Source organism: Salminus brasiliensis, chromosome 17 (assembly GCF_030463535.1).
Source record: "Salminus brasiliensis chromosome 17, fSalBra1.hap2, whole genome shotgun sequence".
Taxonomy (NCBI): Eukaryota; Metazoa; Chordata; class Actinopteri; order Characiformes; family Bryconidae; genus Salminus; species Salminus brasiliensis.
Window position 1 is genome coordinate 4,273,013 of NC_132894.1, and position 24,349 is coordinate 4,297,361.

General features: G+C 44.2%; 1 protein-coding gene across 3 annotated transcripts in view; it reads right to left on the minus strand.

Moving 5' to 3' along the window:
- fbn2b (fibrillin 2b) overlaps positions 1-24,349 on the minus strand; it is a 105,205-nt gene that overhangs the window by 70,031 nt on the left and 10,825 nt on the right. For 2 of the 3 annotated variants that reach the window (XM_072659890.1, XM_072659889.1), the window contains exons 4-7: positions 19,175-19,257; positions 18,647-18,751; positions 12,970-13,065; positions 12,581-12,676 (exon numbers count right to left, since the gene is read on the minus strand). In XM_072659890.1, coding sequence (XP_072515991.1) covers positions 12,581-12,676; positions 12,970-13,065; positions 18,647-18,751; positions 19,175-19,257 — 380 coding nt within the window. Of the gene's footprint in view, positions 1-12,580; positions 12,677-12,969; positions 13,066-18,646; positions 18,752-19,174; positions 19,258-20,670; positions 20,708-24,349 lie in introns of those variants that run through there. The other variant, XM_072659891.1, reaches the window with a different exon arrangement.

Here is a 24,349-nt window from a genome sequence, read left to right on the forward strand (position 1 = left end):
TTAAAGAACAGTTTAATCAAATATGCTCATTTTTCAGCAGTGTAGAGATGTGTATAGGCTGGATATTGTAATGCTGGCTTGACATACAGTATAGGAATCAAGTGGACACGTATAAGCATCCTAAATAGGGTAGAGCTGAGTCTGAGACTATAATAAAACATCACTAGAACTGCTATGTTCTAGCCCATAAAGATTTGTACGTGATTCAATTCTCTTTTTCGTTTTTTCTTTTTATGAATATTAAACTTTCTCACTTGCTACATGAGCTCTTTGCTAACTGAAGTTCATGTAGCAAAAGAGAAAGTTTAAAAAGTCCCAAAATTATTTCCAGATCCTGACCATAAAGGGCTGAGGTGTTGATGAGAACTTATCATTTCCTCTTACTTGAAAAAAAACAAAATAGCTGGCAGTTAGACAGTTGCGCCACCCTGGAACTGTGAAACCATGCACATTTCTATGTCTAAGAAAAAAACTAGAAAGTCCATTTGCTGGGAACAGAACTTAGGTAGTGTATTTAAAGACTTTGACACCAGAATACTAAATTAACCCCATCAATCAGACCCAACACCATCACTGAATGCTGCTGGCTTGCAAAAATCGGGGCTTGTTCTTGTTTGAACAAAGTGTCTCCAACCTATTTTTCTTGAAATCAGCCACAGACACTGGCACAAGACCCAGACTCATTTCCCCAGTACATACCGAAATCCATGATTTACAAAGGAGGCAGTGATTCGATACTGTGATTCACAATCATACATCAATCTGAGATGAGCACAAAGAATTGAGTGACAGAGTGAATGGCTGCAATTTTAGTTCCTTCCACACCACACCGCCCCTGTGTGTGTCTGTGCATTCCGATTCCAAACCTCAGTCTGGAACTGGTCCCACAGTGCATCCCTTTCAGGCTCCTGTAATAGGATAACTATATAATGGCTAAGGAATAGCTGGGTACTGTCAATAACAGTCTTTTCCCATGATAAACATGCACCCTGACGGCGGAGGGTTAAACCGACGGGGAGCCGTGGAGGTATCATGACTGTTTTGACTCAGAGGAATTTGACGTGAGGAAACGAACGAATGAAGCGTGAAGTCGGACCAAGAGCTTCCCTCAGTAGCCTCGTTTCTGAGCCGGCCGCAGCTGAGAGGGTTTAATCTCATTAACGAAGCTCCACATATCAAACAAACTGACACGCATTAAAATCACCTGGGTGCTGCAACATCCGGCCAAATTAGGAAACTCAGAAGGCACAAACTCAAACCATGGTTACCATCTGACTGACCACATTTGACCTGATTTCATTGAAGCCAGGCCAACTTAAAGGGCCAGAGTCACTGATTACAGAGCATTTTTTGAGTTAACTCGACTTAGTTCAGTCTAAAGTTCTCCCAACTCACTTTTTTCACTACAGCATCTCAGTTCGATTAACAGCGCTTATTAAGTTGAGCCTCAAAAAACGAGGTGCACTGCGGCTGCAGCTAAAATTGCGTAAATATAGTGTATTTTTAATCTGTGGCCCCTCCCCCTCAATTTGTTTATTGTTTATTGTTAACCCCTCCCCTTTTTCGGCACGACCACCTTATTTGCAGGCTACATCCACATACATCTGGATATTCTTAAAAACTGAGATTTCCCTCCCTCCGTTTAAAAAACAAATAAAGACGTCAAACACCACGAAGGAAGAAAACACAGAGGTTTCATCCCAAATGACACACTACTCCCTATGTAGTGTATTATGCAGGTCGCGAATTTACAGATTCTGAAATCTAGTGTTATCTGTGTGTAGATGTAGTTCACTATATAGGGAGCAAGGAGGTATTTGAGATACAGCCAGAAACGTGTGTGCGTTGTGACATCAGCATTTTCATAAAGCTCTGTTTTCTCCATTTTCAAAAGCTCAGTTATTAGAGACCAAAAAAGTGTTGACATGATTTGAACCAGTAATCTCCTTTTGCTTGACAGGCAGGCAGTTAGACAGTCACACCACTCTAGAGCAGTGAAATGATTTACATTTATGTGTCCAAAAAAAAAAAAAACGTGACCAGAAAAGGTGATCATAAGTTCAAATCCCAGCAGGAGCTTAGCACTCCATAACCCTAGATTAAAAAGGCCTGGAATTTACAGCCATTAAATATTTTCCTATGCAACTCACCTATAGGCCTATTCAAGCATACACAATATTCCATAACACATTTCTAAGAATGCATACATGCGTTTTTAATATCCGTGACATTATTGCTTTCGAGAGTTAAATGAAAGGTAAATGACAGAGGGGGGGAGAGCGGCACAAAAGAAACTAGGTCAAGAAGAGAGAGAGAGAGAGGGAGGGAGAGAGAGGGAGGGAGAGAAAGAAAAAGAGAGTGAAAGGGGAGAAACCTCCCCTCCCCTGTCTTCCTTCTCTTTCCTGTCCCCTTCCCTCTCTTCTCCACTCCCTTCTTCTCTGCTCTTCTTCGCCTCTCCGCTCTCGTGTGCACCCTTGACCTGACAATCTTTCCTGGATGATTTGAGTGCAGGAATGTGAGCCGTCCTCTAGCTGGGGCGACCCGCCGGGCTCATCCTGTTCACATCTGGATTCGATTAATAATGCCGAGTTGCGACTATGGAGGAACAAGTTCCAGCCCTGGTGCGTCCATCTATATCCCACTCCCTGGTTCATCTCAATTCGTCAGGCTCGCTCTTCCTGCGCTGCCGCATTATTTGGCCATGGTTTTGATCAACTGCATTCAGAGCGCATATAAACATCACATCACAGGAAAAGTGTTTTGGCCAGCTAGGCCGAACCATCTGAGCCAGAGACACTCTTGGTTATGCTCCTTAGTGTGTCTGGAACTATCTAAAGGAAAGCTCTAAAAGGAAGACAGAAATGGATACCGAATACGTCGGTGTAAAAACCCTCCATAAACAAAAACAGAACAGTTGGAACACTGGAGATCTTGTTGGACTTGATTGGGATGGCATTTGGACGGTCCAGTGGTGGGCCTTGTTCACGCTGGAGGAATCTGGGCGGCTGAAGAAGGCCGATGGGACCCACGCCCAGTCTGCCCACCATCTTTTCCTTTGATCTGCTGGAGAAGCGTAGCTCCAGGGACTGAGGGCCACAGCCAAAAACGCTCAGAAGCTGTTAGAGCTGCTCAAAACCCACCGGGCCAAGTTCGGCGCGGTTCTGTCTGGGTGTGCTCACGGCTGTAGAATAACACAGCGAAGCAACGCAAGGCCAAACTAAAGACTGGACCTCATTTTAGAATTTGAGAGCTCATTTTAACAGGCTGGATCAGGCCTCAGGTCTGGCCAAACGCTAAGTGGCCAAGCCAAGAATCGTCGCAGGAATGCATGGACCAAGTTCCCAGAAACAAGCCCACCACTGAAATCCAGACGGTTTAGGAAAGGGGGCGTACATGGGGGTGATGCAGACAACATTCGGAAGCAATTTCCAATGATTGCAGTCCAAGGTGCTCAAGTGATCAAAACCATTCACCTACGAGCCTTTCCCATTCCGCAACCAGGATTCCTTGCCAGATGAACCTGGCATGGAGTCCTTGTTTCAGAGAGCGATTTATCACAATCCCAAGACATAGCTTGAAACAACAACCAAAAAAAAAAAAGCTTTTGAAGGCACCTATTAGAGGACATAATGTATGGAATTCACACTGGTAATAAGGCCAAGATAAGGCTATCAGCACACAGTGTGATCTGATGGTGGGAAATCCAGTACACTACACGCTCCAGTGACTCGGACCATCTTTATCAAGTGCGGCGCTAATGGGCCGAACGTGATAAGCTGCCATGAAAGACTGCAGAGAGATGAAAAATCGGCCCCCGGTGAAAGAATGGTGGCTAATCTAGTCTGGAACGCTGAGCCGTGGGGCCCAGGCTAGCCCTGCAATTAATACTCGGGCAAAGGCTGAACAGCAGCCAAAAACGTGCTCGCGGTGAAAGACTGGGAAGAGTTCTCGGCTTTGATGAGACCAGCTGTGTGGACTGTATCTAACCGTGTATTGTGTTTTAGCACACGAGTGTCTTTCTGGATCTCAGCATTTCTTGCGCTTTTCCAGAGGTGCAGAGCTGGCCTGGGGGCAAGGGGAGACCACAGAGGGTTTCTATAGAAGAACAAACCCACAGCGGTTTGGGGTTAAGTGCCTTGTTGAAGGACAATAATGTATCAATGTAGAAGTCAAAGGAAGGACACTTGAGCTGCCGAGTTCTAGATTGGTTGTGGTACTAGCAATCCTTGCAGAGCTAAACTGGGACCCAAGACACAGCGTTCCAGATTAGATTAGCCAATAACTTTTCACTGGGCAGTTTTCCTCTCTCTGTAGTCTCTCATCTTAAGGCAAGGATTACATAGTTCTAGAACGCTGATGCACGAGAACAGCAGTTCAAATGGTTAAGTAATAGAAATTACTAGAACGTCAAAGGTTCTGCAATTTTAGATTAGTGGAATGTAAATGTTTCTTTAGTAGAGTTAAAAATAGTTCTAGAATGCTAAAGTAATGCAGTACCAGAGTTCTAGAATGTTGCCGTTCAAGAATACTGAAGAACTAGAACGTTCTGCAATGCTAGATTTCTAGAATATAAAGTTAAAGTGTTTTAGAAAAGTTCTAGAATGATAACATGATACACAATCTAAGTTCTAGAATGGTAAAGTAGTAAAAGTACTTCAGGGTTCTAGAAATCCATAGTTCTGGTACTTTAAGTCCTAGAATGCCAGAGTTCTGGAATACTAGATTACTAGAATACAAAGGTAAAGGAAGTTAGAGAAGTTCTAGAATGCCAAAGTAATGCAGTACCAGAGTTCTAGAGTGCTGAAGTAGAAGAACACCAGAGTTCTAGAATGTTGCCGTTCAAGAATACTGAAGAACTAGAATGTTCTGTAATGCTAGATTTCTAGAATATAACGTTAACGTGTTTTAGAGAAGTTTTAGAATGATAACATAATGCACAATCTAAGTTCTAGAATGGTAAATAAGTAAAAGTACTTCAGGGTTCTAGAAATCCATAGTTCTGGTACTTTAAGTCCTAGAATGCCAGAGTTCTGCAATACTAGATTACAAGAATACAAAGTAAGTGTTTTAGAGACGTTCTGGAATGCAATATTCTAGAGTATTAAAGTCCTGTAGTTACAGAGTTCTGTAATGCTGGATTACTGGAATACAAAGATACAAAAATTAGTGAAGATCTAGAATGATAATGTAACACAATTTATGGGTTCTAGAATGCTTCTAGAATAATATAGTTCTGGTATATTAAGGTCCTAGAATGCCAGAGTTCTGGAAAGCTAGATTACTAGAATACAAATTTAAAGGAAGTCAGAGAAGTCCTAGAACGCTAAAGCAGAACAATGAGAGGATGTCTAGAATGCTGGCAAACTGGAACGCAAGTACGCTGGAGTACTAGAATACCCAAACTCTGGAGTAACTCTGGAGTAGTACCGTTCTAGGACACATGAGACTGCGGCGGGTAAGGAAGCACGTCTTTAGCACTGCCTGGGAGAAGAATGGATCCATTCACACAGGCCTGAGGAGAGAGGCCCCTCATGAGAAGAAGGGAAATATTAGAAGCTCGGTCCTTCCCGTCAAGACTTTAATGTTTCCTGGACGGTCCAGCCTACAGCTTTTATGGCCCCGTGATTTAGAGGACGTCTAAACAGGACAGTCTGCTCCATCTTCTCACTGATCGTATCTCACCTTCACACTTCCAGAGCTCCAAATGGTTCGCTGCTTTTTTTGACCAATGCTACGTTTTGTTTTTTTTTTAATCTTCACAAGCTTCTGTTTCCACTTCAGTACACATGTGTACACATTTGTGGTTTCATGATCCTTATCGACGTTCTCACACTTAGAGAAAGCCATCATGCCTTCTTTCAGGCCTACTGCGGGGAACAAGAGAGATACTGAATAGATAGCATCTTTTTAGACCAGTCACTGCTGTTCCAGGGCAAAAGAGCCAACTATTAGAAGTCTTGCAGATGCCCATGAAATTGCTCTCCGTTTCAGATAACTGTCTCAAGCAGTGTGCGGTCACGTTCTCCTCCAGCAAATGAACAGGCGGCGCTTTTCTGTGGAGGCCACTGTAAGTGGTAATGCAGAGCTCACACATGACTGTGAGGAAAATCAATTAGAGCAGAGCTCCTTTCACCGATCTTAATACTAAGCCTCTGAGCTCCTCTGCACGGTGCATAGAGGAGAAAGCTGTTCTAGAACGCTAAAGTACTAGAATGGTACAGTACTAGAATGCAGAGCTTGGAAACACTAGACTGCTAGACATTCCTAGAATGTCAAGAGTTCTGCATTGGAGGTAATAGAAAGTTTAACTCTTCTGCAGAGTTCTAGACTGCTAAGGTAGCACAACATCAGAGTTCTAGAATACTGTAGTTCTAGAATATTGAAATAGTAAAAAGTTGTTCTTCTCAAGGGAGAGTTCTAGAATAATAAAGTAGTAAAACACTGGAGTTCTAGAGTACTGAAGTACTAGAAAGCTGTGCTCCTCATATGAGAGTTCTAGAGTACTGAAATAATATAAAGCTGTTCTTCTAGAATAATAAAGTACTAAAAGTTCAGAGTTCTGGAAGATTAAAGCACTAGAAAGCTGTTCTCACAGAACCCTTCAGCAAAGTTCTAGAATGCAAAACAAGTCAAACCAGAGAGTTCTAGAATATTGAAGTACTGTACAGCTGGGATAACATAGTAGAATGCTTGAGTTCTTCAGTGTTTTAGACTTCAGAAGTACTACAACGCTGTTATCCTAAAAGAGTTTTAGGATGCTAATGTAGTAAAACACTAGAATTCAAGAATACTGAAGAACTAGAAAGCTGTCTTCCCCAAGGGAGCGTTCTACAGTACTTAAGTACTAGAAAGATGTTCTTCTCAAGGGAGAGTTCTACATTACTGAGGTACTAGAAAGCTGTTCTTTGGGGGAGTTCTCAGATGCTAAAGTAGTAAAACACTGGAGTTCTAGAATACTGAAGTACTAGAAGGCTGTTCTTAATGAAGAGTTCTAGAGTACTGAGGTACTAGAAAGCTGTTCTTAAGGAAGAGTTCTAGTGCACTGAAGTACTAGAAAGCTGTCCTCCTCAAGGGAAAGTTCTAGTGCACTGAAGTACTAGAAAGCTGTTCTTAATGAAGAGTTCTAGAGTACTGAGGTACTAGAAAGCTGTTCTTCTTAAGGAAGAGTTCTAGAGCACTGAAGTACTACAAAGCTGTTCTCCTCAAGGAAGTTCTAGGATGCTAAAGTAGTAAAAAAAAAAACGCTAGAGAAAGAACTAGAAAGCTGTCTTCCCCGAGAAGGGAGTTCTAGAGTACTAAAGTTCTAGAAAGCTGTTCTTCTTAAGGGGGAGTTCTAAGATGCTAAAGTAATAAAACAGTGGAGTCCTAGAATACTGAATTACTAGAAAGCTGGTCTTAATGAAGAGTTCTAGAGTACTGAGGTACTAGAAAGCTGTTCTTCTTAAGGAAAAGTTCTAGAGCACTGAAGTACTACAAAGCTGTTTTCCTCAAGTGAGAGTTCTAGAATACTGCAGAACTAGATCGCTGTCCTCAAGGAAGAGGTCTGAAGCACTAGAATGCCGCTGTTTTAATGGTACCCAGGGAGCTGTCCTACTCAATACCTAGAGGAGAAAGTTGGTCTCCTCAAGGAACTCTTCTGCAGATTGTCCAAACTGTCCCAGATTCACTACAGCCTTGGACTGCGTGAGCATTCCTACTGCTTAGATTCAGAGATGCTTAATATTAGAGCTCTGACCCTTCCTGGACAAATCACTGTACAAACAAAACACTGAGGACGAAGCCGACCTTTCTCTGAAAGTTATCACCCACACCTTCATTCATGAGTGTGTATTTACACCAAGCGTTGAGATAAAACCCAACAATGAAGGGATTCACAAACAACGTACTAAGCTGCACCAAACCAGAACACGTCCTTCTTCATTTGCAGTGTTTTTTCATCTCCATTCACTCACTGGAGACCCGTTCTCCAGAGCGTGGGACTAAAATAGCAGCCGCTTCTCGCTTTCCATCACCTCAACACGCATGCGGCTGCCAAGACTCTCCTGCACGAGTTTGTTCCTGCTAACCCACAAATGTGAGCTTGGCCCGTGTCGTACACAGCTGGACCGCGGCCGAGTTAATGGGCTGAGACTGTGGACACAAGGACGGGTCTGCTGGGCTTTTCTCACGACTCCTCAAGTGGCTGAAGTCGAAGGGGTTTCACCTTTAGGATATGGCCAGGATCAAAGAGCAGAGTAGGTCTCTGTTATCTATGCTGATGGATTGAAGGCATGGACGAATACGGAAACCAATGAACCAATGAGACAACAGCAGTTTATCGTAGATAACACCCTCCCCCTGCCTACAGCACAGATCCAGTCTTTGATTCCTCATCCAGGCAGATTACAGTCACATACAGCTACCACTGCAAGATGTTGTAGATTGGTGGTTCTCAAACCAGTCCTCAGGAACTATATACAGTCCTGAGTTTTGCTCCAACACAGCTCCCAACATACAAGACAACATGCCCATGTGGGGCCTGTAAGGTTGGCCCAAATGGGAACCAGAACATTTGGGCCATGGTTCCCATGTACGCCCTACATTTTGATGCCCACCCTGGTCCCACCAGAGCCAGGAGGTGTTAAACATGGGCCACATCTGGGTTGTATACTGCACATGGGGCCTAGGTGGGACCGCTGTGAGGTTACAGTGAGCTGTAACGATGGGGCCCATTGGGAAAACACTCAGAGGCCATGCCTACCTGGAACCCAACCCTGTGAGCCCCACATAAGCATGTTTGCTGGGATACAGGGACAGAGCATGGGCTGTCTAAGGGCTTTTTCACACTTATCCTGAATACACAAGTCCAGACAGATTCTGGGCTCGTTTTGGGGGAAGGGCTCTTTGTCATTGGTTCATGTTCACACAGCAAACCATGTATTGTCTAAGCAATTTTGAAAATCACTTTTTAGCCACATATTTCTGCAAAATAGTCGGTCCTGGGTTTATTTGTTTGCAAAAGCGTCGCATTTTGAAGGAATGGTATTTCACTGTGTAGGAAGTCGTGCAAACAAGGAGCCGTTCTCATAGGAGACGTTTTTTTCAGCCATACAAGCAATAAGATGAAGCAGTCACGTGACAAAATGAGCCAATTACGCAGCCGAGTTCATCAGAAGTGAACCTCAGACCACTGATTCCAGGAGGACTAGATATGGGGCTCTGGAGCACTCCTGGACATTCACACTTGCAGCAAGCAGACCTGAGTCCGGAAAAAAGTAGGTGAGATCTTGTGAGCTAGTCAGAAGAACAGAGCTCAGTTCCTCCAGGTTTCTCCTGGACGCCCTACATTTTGATGCCCACCCTGGTCCCACCAGAGCCAGGAGGTGTTAAACATGGGCCACATCTGGGTTGTATACTGCACATGGGGCCTAGGTGGGACCGCTGTGAGGTTACAGTGAGCTGTAACGATGGGGCCCATTGGGAAAACACTCAGAGGCCATGCCTACCTGGAACCCAACCCTGTGAGCCCCACATAAGCATGTTTGCTGGGATACAGGGACAGAGCATGGGCTGTCTAAGGGCTTTTTCACACTTATCCTGAATACACAAGTCCAGACAGATTCTGGGCTCGTTTTGGGGGAAGGGCTCTTTGTCATTGGTTCATGTTCACACAGCAAACCATGTATTGTCTAAGCAATTTTGAAAATCACTTTTTAGCCACATATTTCTGCAAAATAGTCGGTCCTGGGTTTATTTGTTTGCAAAAGCGTCGCATTTTGAAGGAATGGTATTTCACTGTGTAGGAAGTCGTGCAAACAAGGAGCCGTTCTCATAGGAGACGTTTTTTTCAGCCATACAAGCAATAAGATGAAGCAGTCACGTGACAAAATGAGCCAATTACGCAGCCGAGTTCATCAGAAGTGAACCTCAGACCACTGATTCCAGGAGGACTAGATATGGGGCTCTGGAGCACTCCTGGACATTCACACTTGCAGCAAGCAGACCTGAGTCCGGAAAAAAGTAGGTGAGATCTTGTGAGCTAGTCAGAAGAACAGAGCTCAGTTCCTCCAGGTTTCTCCTGGACGTCCCCTCCCCAGTCCAGCCAGCACAGCGTGGAGGATGTGTTCAACTCCATCACCAGCAGCAGCAGATCACCTGATTTACCATCATTAAACCCTGATTTACCACCAAACCAGGTGTTGATCTGAGGAGAACTCTAAATAATACTAGACTCCATGAGAGAGGAGAACTTTGGAGATGTTCTAATGATGAACACAGTGATGGAGAACCACCACCACTTTCTGTAGGAATTTGTATTCATGTATTTATTCTAATTTTAAGGAGCTTAAAACGCAGGAGGCCCAGAAGGATAGGATATAGGAGGATAATATATTGTAGTATATAATATATTTGAACAGCACTGTAGGTCTTCTTAAAGGCATAGTAACAGAAATAGGTAGCTTAATTTTAAGGGATAATGGGGACAAATGTAGAATATTAGCCCTTTAATACATCCATACACTGTCTGGAACTCCCAGCCCACCACATATATCAATAACGTGTCTGAAAATAAGAAATTCCTGTTGTATTTATACTCATATTCCTATGTTATACAGTGTTTTACTGGCAGAAACACTTCATCAACATTTCCTGCTGAGATAAATGGTTTCATGACAGCCTAAGGCCTTTTCCCAGTACTGTATAGGAATGCTATGTATAGGCAGAGCTGGAAACACAAATACAGTCTCGAGTGACAAATACAGCCACTACTATGCTGCACACGTTGATATAAATTCTTATTTAATGAGCAAAAGGTTTTATGAGGGTGAGATTGAAATGCCCTGCCTGTTGTGCAAACACTACGCATGTGAGTGCTGATGGCTGAACATTAACAGCTCCCTCCAGACATGAGGCAGGAGCTGTGAGAAAAGGCTGAGAGCTTCCAGCTCTTACGGCAGGGTCACTGAGTACCTGCAGGGTCCCAAGACTGAAAGAGTCTACTGGGGGGGCGGTGGTGCTGTGGGGGTCCAGTGGCCACCAATCCTAGTCTAGAGAGCAGATTGTTTGTGCTGGCCTGCCCAGGCCTGGCTTTGTGTACACAGCTGGGGACTTCATTTCTCCACCTCCCTCCTTTCCTCCCTCCCTCCCTCCCTCCCTCATCCCCATGCTCTCGCTCTTCTCTTTGCTCCACTCCTCGTCAGGAAATGTCCATGAAGAAACCAGCGGCCCTCTCATTCCAACCTGACCTTATTTACTGCCAGATGCAGCCACCCTCCCCCCATTGTGTTTTCCAAGAAAACAAGCCTACGGTCGTAGAGGCTGCTGGGGGAAGGGGCAGCAAAGACAGAGAGAGGGAGAAAGAGAGAGGAGGGTGAGGTGTGTAAGTTGGGGTCATATGGTCAGTCCCTTTCCCCCAGTATGCAAAGGCCCTCAGGCCCACTGGGTGTAACGAAGGTCCACAGTCCTCTAATGCCTGCTGTCTTCTCACGGCTAAGGCCAACCCAGGGACTTCAACCCAGATGGAGCGTCCCAGCGCTCACACAGGAAGGCTCACTCGTATTACCTCACCATCCCAATGCTGAAAGATGTGAACGCAGTGTACACTGCTTCTCCTTGTTACAGTGGACCCATTTCCCAAACACATTATTTCAAAACTGAGTGACAGGAATTACAGTACAGGGTGTAAATCTCTAGCCTCGCAATGACTCATGATGACGATGCTTATTGCATGTGTTGTAAATGTCAAAGTTTGACCTATTAATGACAAAAACAGGCCATTACCAGCTTATTTTGATCAAAAAACAAGTGCATATTTAAAAAAAATAATGATGTCAGAAAGGCACATTTAAGAAATGCCATAAAATAACCACCTTTGGTTCCATAAAGAGCCTTTCCATAGATGGTTCTCTTAAAAACGATCATCAAACATGCTATCTAAGCATACTTAAAGAGTTGAAGAATGTATTCTCTTTAATTCCAACTGTAGTCAAATGAAGGTCTCAGAACAAACAGGTAACGGTTAGGACCAGTCGCAGTCAGGAGGAAGGTGATCAGGCTTCAGAACAAATGAGGTTGGTGATTAGGACCAATCACACTCAGTGGGAGGTCTCAGAACAAACATGGCTGTGATTAGGACCGATCTCAGTGAGAGAGAGGTCTCAGAACTAGCGAGACAGTAATTAGGACCAATCATTTCCAGGGGGAGGTCTCAGAACAAGAGAGGTGGTGGTTAAGAGTTCTGTTTAGCAGTTGGTGCACACCACACCATCCAGACCAACTCAGACCAGTATCTCATTTCTTTTTTGCTCTGAAGCTCTTTATTTTGCTAGGGTTTGTATGGTCCAGCCTTGGACTGAGAGCTCGGGTAATTCTTGCAAAAAGTCAGAAGTGAAGTGAGGCTTTAGGAAAGAAAGGAAATGGCATTGAGAAGTACAAGCTATTGCATGGCATCAGGGCATCAGGCAATTCTATAACCGGACTAGGAGCTATTGTGTGCAAGGGGAGCCCTACATCAGGGTGGGAACTGGCTAAAACTAACACTGAGAGACATTGGGAACAAAAAAAGGAAAAAAGAAAAGCATTAGTGCTAAAATTCGCTTACCTCTCTCACACTGTGGACCCGTGAATCCATACACACAAGCACATCTGTTGGGCCCGATGCAGCGGCCGCCGTTCTGACAGCCGCTCTCACACACAGCTGGAGAAGACAAAGTGCTTTAGAGTTTAGAGTCAACACAAACTGTATATTTCGCTGTGTGACATGCTTAATAACACACTCTACATGAATGTCTGAGAGAGGCTGAAGGTCAGAATCTAGAGGACCAAGCCCATGCGTACAGCGATGACCGATGACCTATAAATTCAGCTGTGCGAGCAGGTCGTTTTAGTATGTTTGTGTGATTGTACAAGTTTATGAGTGTGTGAGTGTACAAGCAATCAAATTTAATCCAGTCATCAGTCTAAAACATACAGTCCTGAACGTTTACTCACGCTGGCCGCAGTGATTCCCCGTGTAGCCCTTCTGACACACGCAGGCGTCCTCATTGCAGGCGCCTCCGTTCAGACAGCGGACACTGCAGGACTGGACTGGAGACAGACATAGCAAAGGTCAGTAACAGTACACTCACTTCTCCTAAAGGTATTCCAATCAACACCAGCATTTCAAACTAGAATTGAGTAGGCCGCTCTTCTGTGACCACAACAGATCTGACCATTTGTGGTCTGAACCCCACAAGACCCCACTCTGAAGATGTCCTGTGGTACCTGGGACCAAGACTAACATTAGCAGCAGACCCTTTAAGAAGTCCTGTAAGTTGAGAGATCTCCATGGATCGTATCAATGAGCCTTAGGTGCCCATAACCCTATTGCAGGTCACCAGTTATGCTTTCATGGGCCACTTTTGGAAGGTACTGACCACCACTGCATACCCCACAAGACCTGTCTGATGTTTTGGAGTTCTGACCCAGTTCTGACCCAGTCAGTCGTCTAGCCATCACAATCTGGTTCATGTCAAAGTGTTTTAGATTTTTATGCATGCCTATTTTTCCTGCTTCCAACACACCCAACATCACCTTCAAGAACTGACTGTTCTCTTGCTGCCTATGTATAATATGTATATGCCACCCCTTGACAGATGGCACAGTAGATGAAGATAATCAAGGGTTTTCACTTCACCTGTCAGCGGTACTAATGATAGGGCTGATCGGCTAATGATATGGCTGCATGTTGAACAACTGCAGCTGTTTTCTTAGAAACATCCAGTAAAACACATTTTCAGGTCTTTACATTTTTCCCAATTTGGTATTGAATGGCAATGCTCCCGACAGTAGGAAGGACACTAAGACCTCCTCCGAGACTCTTTCCATTCGCTGCCAATGGGGCTTCCCCAGGCAGCCGACACGCTCAGAGGCGAGAGTGCCGGGTCCCCAGCTCCGCCACGCTAACAACCGCCTGTGCAGGTCAACATCGCTTAAGAGTTATGAGGGCAGAGAGCACCATATAGCTCCACACCCAGAAAGAGAGAAGACGGCCAATTGTGCTCTCTCTGACTCCGGCCACTGATGGCAAAGCAGCACAGCTCAGGATTCGACCCTCGGGCCACAGGGGTGGCCACTTTTAGGCCTCAGTTTCAATGTGATTCAACTACCAGTGAAGGGTCTGGAGAATCTTCTGGGCCTCTGCGATTTTGCTTCTGATATCTATTATATTGTGCATTTTATTCCTGTCCTAAAACTTTATTTAACAAGGCCAGCAGAGAGACACCAAATCTGTTGTAACATCATCTTGAGGAACACTGTGCACCTCTTCAGGAGAACAGTTGGATGACGCTGTGTTTCTGAAATGCTCTGGGGGCAATGGTTCTTCCAAGAAGTTTTTTCTGGTTATTGAGTGTGTATGAGGTAACGTGAATCATCACACTGGTATATTTATCCTCATGTAGTGAAAACAGCTCAGATCTTGCCAGACTGCCTTTGTTCTGTCCACACAGAGGCGCCGAGCCATAACCGCTCCAATCCAGAGCTAATTCGGAACAAGGCCTTCTCACGGCAAACACAAAAACATAGAACTGGGTCTTACTGACTGATCTGCATGCCATGACCTCATCTCCGCCAAGAAGAAGGTCAGGGTCATCTATCTTTCTATCCAGAAAGAAAAAAAAGCACCTTTACTTCATCTCAGCTCACATGGAGAACGTTACATGGAGCTAGAAGGAGATCAGTCCCAACGTCTTCTCACGTCTCACTGTTCAGTGTCTGATCAGTCTGTATTCTGGACGGTGAGACCGTATTATTATGTTATGTACTGGATGTACTAACATACACTACATGTCCAAATGTTTGCGGACACCCCTTCTAATGAATGCATTTAGGTACTTTAAGTCGCACCAATTGCTGAGACTGCTGGCTTGTCTAGTCCCTGAAGAGAAATATTGCCAATAGAATAGGACTCTCTGTAGCATTCCTAATGCCAGGAGTGGGCTAGAGGGGTGTAAAGTGCTGCCCCCCAGCAGCATTGAGCTGTGCAGCAGTGGAAAAACGGTGCTCTCTGGCATGATGATGGTACTCAATCCAGTGCTTTTGGGACAAATTGGGGAGTTCTGACCTCACTAACACTCTTGTTGCTGAATGCAATCAAATCCTCACAGAAAGGCTTCACAATCTAGTAGAAAGCCTTCTTCCTTGGACAGTAGAGACAGTTATTCCAACAAAAGCTGGATACTATTTTTGAATAGCCTTGATTTCTGAAAGGTGTCCCAATACTTTTGTCATAATATCACATGTGTGATCACAAGTTTGGACATTGTGTGTGTCTATTACTGCCGACATGTGTGTGTAAGTATTTTCCTTGTGCCCAGCCCTTGTCAAGCAGACAGGGACAGGAATGACCTCACTGGCTAGACCTGCTGAAAGCCCCCTACAAGTTGGAGCTGCGCTGACCCACACTGGGAACACCTCACGTGCACACACACTCACATGCATAGATGTGGACTAACATGGAGCCCCTGTGTGCCTCTGTGTGCCTCTGTGTGCATCCATCACACAATCTGTCAGCTTTTTTTCACATGGCAGTGCAATGAGGAGAAAGCCTGTACAGTTCCCACTGATCCACATTCGCGCAATTAAGCACGCAAACGCTGCCAAGGGCGTAGCTTTGGTTTCAGAAGTTGGGGGACACTATAAAAATGGAGCATGCTGCTACCCCCATGAAAAAATACGCCAATGCCAATGTCAGCTAACTACATCACTTCCTCACATTATTCCACTGAAAGGCTGGGTTTGTGTGCCCCTCATTTTCATGGTAAATGTGTTTTATCAGATATTGCTACCTAGCATAACCACGAAAAGGAGGGACGCACAGTCATGGAAATAGTTGTGCCAGAAGTGTTCCAGTAATGGGTGTAGTGTAGCCATGGAAGTAGGTGTAGACCCAGTGTAACCATGGAAATAGATGTAGTGCAACTACAGAAATAAGTGTAAACTTAGCATAACCATGCGAATTGGGTGTAGTGTAACTATGGAAGTAGGTGTAGACCCAGTGTAACCATGGAAATAGATTTGGACCCAGTGTCAGTTTGGAAATCGGTGTAATGGATGGAAATAGATGTGGTGTAACCACAGAAATTGGTGTAATTCTAGCGTAACTGTGGAAATGGGTGTAGTGTAACCATGGAAGCAGGTGTAGACCCAGTATAACCATGAACATTGATGTAGTGTAACCATGGAAATGGATTTGGACCCAGTGTCACTTTGGAAATCAGTGTAGAATAGCCATGGATGAAGGGGTAGCTTCATCTAGCATAACCATGTGAAATGGGTGTGGTGTAACCATGGAAGTAGGTGTAGACCCAGTGTAACCATGGAAATAGATTTGGACCCACAGTCACTTCGTCATAAATCGGTGTAGAATAGCCATGGATGAAAGGGTAGCTTCATCTAGCTTAACCATGGAAATTGGTCAAGTATAACCATGGAAACGTGTGCAAACTTAGCTTAACCATGGTAATAGGTGCCAACCCCGCGTAACCATGGAAATTGATGTAGTGTAACCACAGAAATCGATGTAATTCTAGCGTAACTATGGAAATAGGTGTAGCGTAACCATGAAAATAAGTATAGACCCAATGTAACCATGGGAATGGGTGTACACCCAATTTTGCATAGCCATTTAACTACACCTAGTGTAATCATGGAATCAGATGTATAATGACCAAGGAAATACATGTAGACCCAGTGATCTAGTGTAACCATGGAAAAAGGTGTAGCATAACCATGGACATAGATGTAGATCCAGGGTAACCATAGGTGAAAATGGGCGTATGATGGCCTTGGAATAGGTGTAAACCTACCTGAACGACAGGGATGCAAGATAACCTGAGAAATAGCTGTAGGCCTAGTGTAACCATGAACATGCCTGTAGCGTATCAATGGAAACGGCTGTATCTTAACTATGGATGACCACGGAAATACGTGTGAACCTACTGTAAATGGATTACCAGTCAATACGCGATTTAGCAATTAGCTACATTTTAAGCTATTTAGTGGTGGAGCACTACAGCTGGATTTTGCTGAAGCCCCCAGTGGAAACTACGCCTGTGAACGCCGTTCTGACATGTCCTTTCTGACTGACAGCTGATTCCGTGACTGAAAGTGTATGATTGTGGCAATTAGCCTGTAATTACGGTGAAGGAGAGGGCTGAGGGAGGATGGGTTTTTATCCCAGAGTGCAGCTGTGATTCCTTGGACACAAATTCCCTGCAGCCGACAGCCGCGGCTGTGGTTTGTTATTTATGGAGTAATTACAGATTCATCGTTGGGTCATAAACATGGCCGCTCCCTCTACGACCGTTATGATGCTATTACTAATCTCTCAAATCTCCACAGCCCTGCCAGAGCATACGCGTCTGCGAGTGTGTTTCACAAAGGTAAGAAAGCTGTTTTACATGCACTTTCACTGTGTCTCAGCACACCGAGATTCCAGAGAAATTACACAGCCAATTTCCCAGCATGAATTAAGTTGACCATCCTTTTTTTTTTTTTTTTTTCACATCCAATGAGACAGCGTAGGTAGATGTGTATGACTGACTACTTTTTTTACGTATGACCACATGTTCTGGGCACACATTACGAATCTACCAGAGACTGGCAATGGAGTAGCTGAAGAACCACAGCCAGCACTGAAATGTGCCAGCCAGCCTTTAATTACCTTCAACTGTCTCTTACTCAACTGTCCTGCATAAACAAAATCAATCAAATCCCTTTTTTCTGACATGGCCTCATAAAGAACGGGCGTAGCAAGGTTTAGCTGTGGAGCAGGCGGTCTCAAATTCATCATGCCTCGGCAGAAAAATCCTCACAGTTCGACATCTGATCTGGCCTCCGAGCTCTCTACGCCATTGGCTGTCAGAGCAATTTCACGCTGGTGCAGGATTGGGATATTTGTGCAACATTTCACCTCCCAGCACTGAACCTTTCACTCCACAGACGTCTCTCAACCTACCCGAGCTCTCAGATGGGGCCAGTTTTAAAAATATAGGTAAATGTGTAATGGTGTGTCTAGTTGGGGAGGCCTGGGGTGGCACCGGCCTTCCCAATAATATGAATGGCCACCACCTGAAGCTGGTTGATGACTGGTCATTTCATTGGAAATAGGCATAGTGCTAGTGTAATCCTGGAGTCAGATGTATAATGACCATGGAAATAAGTGTAGACCCATTGACCTAGTGTAACCGTGGAAAAAGGTGTAGCATAGCCTAGCATAGAACTAGTGTAATCATGGAAATAGTTGTAACGCAGCCATGAAATTGGGTGTAGACCTAGCGTAATTATGCAAATAGCTTTAACATGACCACGGAAATAGGCGTAGACCTAGTATAACCACGGAAATGGTTGTAATGCAACTATGGAAATGGGTGTACAAGTGGTGTAACCATGGAAATGTACATTTTGAACTCATTTTGAAGTGGTAAAAAAATACAATTCTACAGATGCAAGCACTTATCCAGGTCTCCTGTCAGCACTAATCTGTTATTCTTATCAGTATTAGTCAGTTTTAGGTTTTAGGCCCTCCCATGTTCTTCAGACACCAACACACATGAACACTGGAATGTCACATTTGCATGCAGCGCTAAAAACATTCTGAAGCAGAGATGGGGTTAGGGTTAGGTACCTGCGGCAGCTGCTGCCCCACAGCTGGGGGCGAGGTGACCACTGGAGCAGGTACACATGTTGGGCCTAGAGCAGAAACCATCCCCACAAGTGTTCCTGCAGATGGCTGGGAAGAAAAATAAGAGAGGGAATTGATCAAAACCAGGTCAATAATGTGCTAAAGCGAATCTAAATATTTTAGAGAGTATTTGATTAACCCATAGAACCCTGTGTTTATTATTCAGCTATTATCCTAATTATCCTAATGCAGAAATGACTGTAAAATTACGAATTGCGTAACTGTTTTGTGGTTTAGCATATCTTGTGGCATCCCACAGGGTTTAATTTTGGGGCTTATGAAACTGACATTAATTAAGACAGTAATGTTTTTGAGACTGAGGATTTGCAGGCTTATATACAGGGACTAATGGGTAATGATGCATAAGAATTTTGTGTGTGTACTCCATCATCTGACCAAGTACATACAAACAACACAGCCCGAGGGCTTCTCCAGTAGCCCTGACTCATGAGATACAGTGGTGTTACTTACGGACTATGCACTGGTTGCCCCCAGGGAGAGTCTTCCATCCCGGACAGCAATAAGAGTGGAAGCGGGAACCACAAACATTGGGCCTAAAACAGAAAAGGCATGCGAAATAAACAAAACATGCATCATGTCATATGTGACAATCCCCTTAAAATACACCCTGATGTGATCTAATAAAGGCCTGAAGCCCTTTCTGGCCTACCGGCATAAATGTGGCTACATAAAATGTAAAGTTCCTTAAAAGGACACATTCTTGGAGGGAGCTACACGGAAAGGGTGCAGTTTGTCCTGGATATCTAAACTTCGAGAGACAGAAATGTTTACCATGCTCCCTCAGCGACTCATCCAAGGGCTTATTTTGGCCCACTTCCAGCTCTGCTGCCCACTTACGGAGCTGGATATGTGAAAAGATATAGCCTGACCGCACAACGTTAATGGGACGATGAGGCAAGGAATAAAAATTTACGAAGTATCCCTTGGTACTGTTTGGTGTCTCAGGTTTGCTTTTTTAGTTTTAGGGTGGAAGTATGAGGTTGATGTACACAAATATGGACAAAAAGTATTGGGACACCTGCTCATTTCACCTGCTATTTCTTTTAAAATCAAGGGTATTAAAGAGAGTTGTTTCTGCTTTTGTTGGAGTAATTGTCTCTACAGTCCAGAGAAGAAGGCTTTCTACTAGATTCTGGAGGAGTATTGTTGTGAGGATTTGATTGCATTCAACAACAAGAGTATTTGTGAGGTCAGGACATTGGCCGATCACCACTCCACCTCATCCCAGAGGTATTGGCTCCACAGCTCAATGAGTGTGAAGACACTTTTGAAGGTCTAAAGAATCTTTAGTTGAATCTCTATTAGAAAATCATGATCCTTAATTGAACCAAAAGTGGATCTTTAATTCAAAGAAACATTTGAAGCAGCCCTAGAAGTTAAATTCCCACCAGCTTATCATCAAGCAAGCTGCAAGCCTACTATTATTTGGTTCCTGACACTGTTTGAGTCCCTGTTATCTAGAACCATGGACTAAAGTGTCTTATATTGCTAAAAACAGAAGCTTGAATTGCGTAGCTGAGCAACTCCCTCGGTCTGACTTTTGACCAATCCATTCAATCCATTGCTTCAGTGCATTGGGTTTAATTCTTCCTTTCAGCCAGTATTGTTCAGAAATGGAGAAGCCCACCAACTTTCGAAAGATACGTCTTTAGTACAAACCCCAAACCACCTGAACTGGGAGTATGAAATGTTCAGTGGTGAATTTCCAGGCTGTGATGGTTTCCTACAGCCCGCCGCCAGCTTGGACCCAGTCACCCGGTCTTTAGCTGTTATTACTGTGAAATTCACGCTTGACGTATGAGCAAAAAACAGCTTGAGGTCCGTGCAGAATCTGACCTTACTCGGCTAAAACACCTGTATTTCTATCAGCACCCAGTTACGTCTGCTATAACTGGACACTAAACAAGCCACACAGTACATAAACATACACACACACTCACACTCACATTTCCTTTTACTCCACAATTCAAGATGTTTACCCATGCCGAGGAAAGTAGGTTTCTTGTTTAAATCTTTTAATGGATTCCAAATTGAAACACCAGCGGTAAATGAGAACTTGATGGATTTGGGGTGGGGTTGCGGGATGAGAGAGGCAGGGGGAGAAAAACGAGGGAAGGAAAAAACAAGAAGAGATACAGAAGAAAGCATGGAAAAGAGAGAGCGCTAGAGGTGAGAAAGCAACTGAAAGAAGGTGAAAGGGTGAGGGAGATAAAGGAGCAGAGGCAGGAGGCAGGAAAGAGAAAGAGGAATGGTGGGAAAGGGGTAAGAATCAGCAGGAGGGAAAGAAAACAAACCGTAGTTAATAGAGGGGAGGGAGAGCGGAAAACAAAGCCGTGGAAATTAGGCCAGGCCGTGATAGAGCACCAGCAACCAGGGGCAAAAAACCTGAGGGTCACATTTCTCAACCCAACACACACGCATTCTCGCAGCCTGAAAAATGAGCTCTCACACACATACAGAATGAGAAGAACTTGCCAAGATGGATCCCCCTGGACCCTCTCTCTCTTCTCTAGGTTGTGTTCATAGTGAGTTTTAATTGAAAGAAGCTAAAATCCCACCAGCTTATCATCAAGCAAGCCGCAGGCCTCTCTCGTCTCATATTTATAGTTGTGAGGAACCCAAAACATGCTAAAGAAAGTTTCTAAAGATTATTGTTGACCTGTAGATTTTTGCTGGACTTCTCAGAAGACCAGTCAGAAAAAGGCCAAGTCTAAGAACGGTCAGTGTCCTTAGGCAATTCCCAAAAAATCAGTCAGTGTCTTGAACTCAGTGTATGAGAAGAGTTTCTGTCAATATGTCAGTGTCCAAGAAGAGTCAATACCCATTAGAAGCATGGCCCTAGAAAAGCCAAACCAACAATTGTTAAATACGCCTTCCCATAGTCTACTATGGTAAAAGTCAGCGTCCCTGATTTAGTCAATGTCTGTAACAGTCAATGTCCTTCACTCAATAGCCTAGCATAGTCACTGCCCTTAATTTCATGTCAGAGAATTGTCAGAGCCAGTTGTCCAAGATGGGTTAATATCCTTAAAGTAAGTCAAAGAATTGAACAGAATAGTCCCTCACAGCCTCAAAGTCCCTACGTCCGTACCTAGGAATAGTCAAGGAAAAGGTCTTTAGGTCAGTCAATGCCTGAGAACATTCAACACCATTAAGGCAATGCCTGAGAATAGTTAGGGTCTAAGAAGAGTCCATATCAATAGGCCGATGCCTGAGAATAGTCTTGAGTCAAAGTCCTTGAGTTGATGCCTGAGACTAGTCAATGTACTTGAGTCAATGTCTGAGAATAATCAATGTCCTTGAGTGAATGTCTAAAAAATCAATGTCCTTAAGTCAATGCCTGAGAATAGTCAATGTCCTTGAGTGAATGTCTAAAAAATCAATGTCCTTGAGTCAATGTCTAAAAAATCGATGTCCTTGAGTCAATTCCTGAGAATAGTCAATGTCCTTAAGTCGATGCCTGAGACTAGTCAATGTACTTGAGTCGATGCCCGAGAATAGTCAAAGTCCTTGAGTCAATGTCCTTCAGTCAGTGCCTGAGAATAATCAACGTCCTTGAGTCAATGCCTGAGAATAGTCAATGTCCTAAAGTCGATGCCTGAGACTAGTCAATGTACTTGAGCCGTTGTCTGAGAATAGTCAATGTCCTTGAGTCAATGCCTGAGAATAGTCAATGCCATTGAGTCAATGCCTGAGAATAGTCAATGTCCTTGAGTCAATGCCTGAGAATAATCAATGTCCTTGAGTCAATGCCTGAGACTAGTCAATGTACATGAGTCATTGTTTGAGAATAGTCAATGTCCTTAAGTGAATGCCTGAGAATAATCAATGTCTTTGAGTCAATGCCTGAGACTAGTCAATGTACTTGAATCGTTGTCTGAGAATAGTCAATGTTCCTGAGTCGATGTTCTTGAGACAATGCCTGAGAATAGTCAATGTCCTTGAGTCAATATCTGAGAGTGGTCAAAGTCCTTAACAACAATCAATGCCAATCAGTTATTGCGCAAAAAGAGTCAACGTCCTTAAGTCAGTTTGGGGACTGTTTGGTAACCATGGCATTGCAAAGCATAAAGTGGACTAATGTTTCAGCACTGGTTGCACTAAAAATGACTTTCTGCCATTGAGAAGGACCACTGTTCACTTAATCATCTATAGCTAGTCATACAAATGGATCATGTCCAAGAATGACAATCATAACATTTTCCAGCAAGTAGACCAATTTCCCCACAGGCTGGATCAGCGGTCTGGCTTAAATCACCTCGCTTAGCATTGTTAATTCATAAGGTCACAACCAGACATGTCAGTTCAAGGCCTCCAAGGCAGGAAACAAGGATGTTGTTTGAAAGCCTCCAGCTTAGATTTTAAAGTGGAAAGAAACTACTGGGGATTACAGACAACCTGTTTTTTGGCAAAGGGTCTCTTGCAATTGCGGAACAATGCTGACCCAGGGGCTACTGTTCCTGTAGAGGTCGAAGGTTGAGCTGCTGGTATCTGCCCTAAGGTCGTTGTATTGTAGCCTTCTGAAGCCTTCCGCCAATGAAGAGCAGGTTAATGAGACACAGGTTGCAAGATCCAAATCTCTCTAAGTCCTTTTTAGGTCCTGCTGTGGGCTTTCCCAGGCCCTTTACCTGGATGACCTATGATAACCCTGATGGCTAGACAAGACCCATATACTGAATGCAGCAGAGCATGGATCTCGGCCATCTCAAGATACTGAACAGACTACTTCGAAATAAACTGGAGACTGTAGACACTGTCTCCGATTATTTAAAATTCTTTAAACTGCATTACCAGACGCTATGTTTCTTAAACTAGCCTGGCTTTTCGTTCCCACGCAAATGCATGTGCACAATGTACACATGCATATAAACGAAAGCTCCTGCCTGTGATTCATGCAGTCTTCGGTATCTGCAATGGAATTTATTCCGTCTGATGGGCGTTTTAGGTCAAGAGGAAAAAGTATACATTCAAATGCTGAGAACTCCCTATTCCAGGGAAAATGAGCAACGGGTGTTTGAGGAGAGCTGGAGGCCGCCCTGAGCGGATGAGGGAACCTGACAATCCCTTGGCTGCCGTCCGGGTGGCTGAGTATGATTCTTTACTTTGAGGAAAGTTCTTAACACTTGCAAAGATCTAGAAACATCTCCCCCGAGGCCACCGATGGCCGCCGTTCAGAATTTCTTTGGAGGTCTTTGAGTTCTTGTTATTGGGGAGCAGCTCAGCCTGGCATTGGTGGATCAGCACCACAACATTTTTTTCATTCTCACCATGAGTCAAGAGCTTTTACAACAGCCTCCCCAGACTTTCTCCTAATTTAGGAGGTCCACCAGGAGGTGATCAGATTCCTCCTGCGTGTGGGCCAAATCACACTTCACTAAGAGATCCAAGAAGTCAGGCAAACTCCAAATCATCCACAGCAGCCCACGTTTAAACAGTCTGACACTTGGGGGGGGGGGGGGGGGGGGTTGGTGGGGGCATGGGCGGCCTTCTTCTGCTCCAGCGTGCAGCATTCACCAAGGCCACCGCAAGTTTCATTATTAAATTCCTTCCCAAAGTCTTACACACTTCCTGTTAGTTCTGCCCTCATGCAGCAAGGAATATAGATGGTGTTTAGAAGAGTGTTTG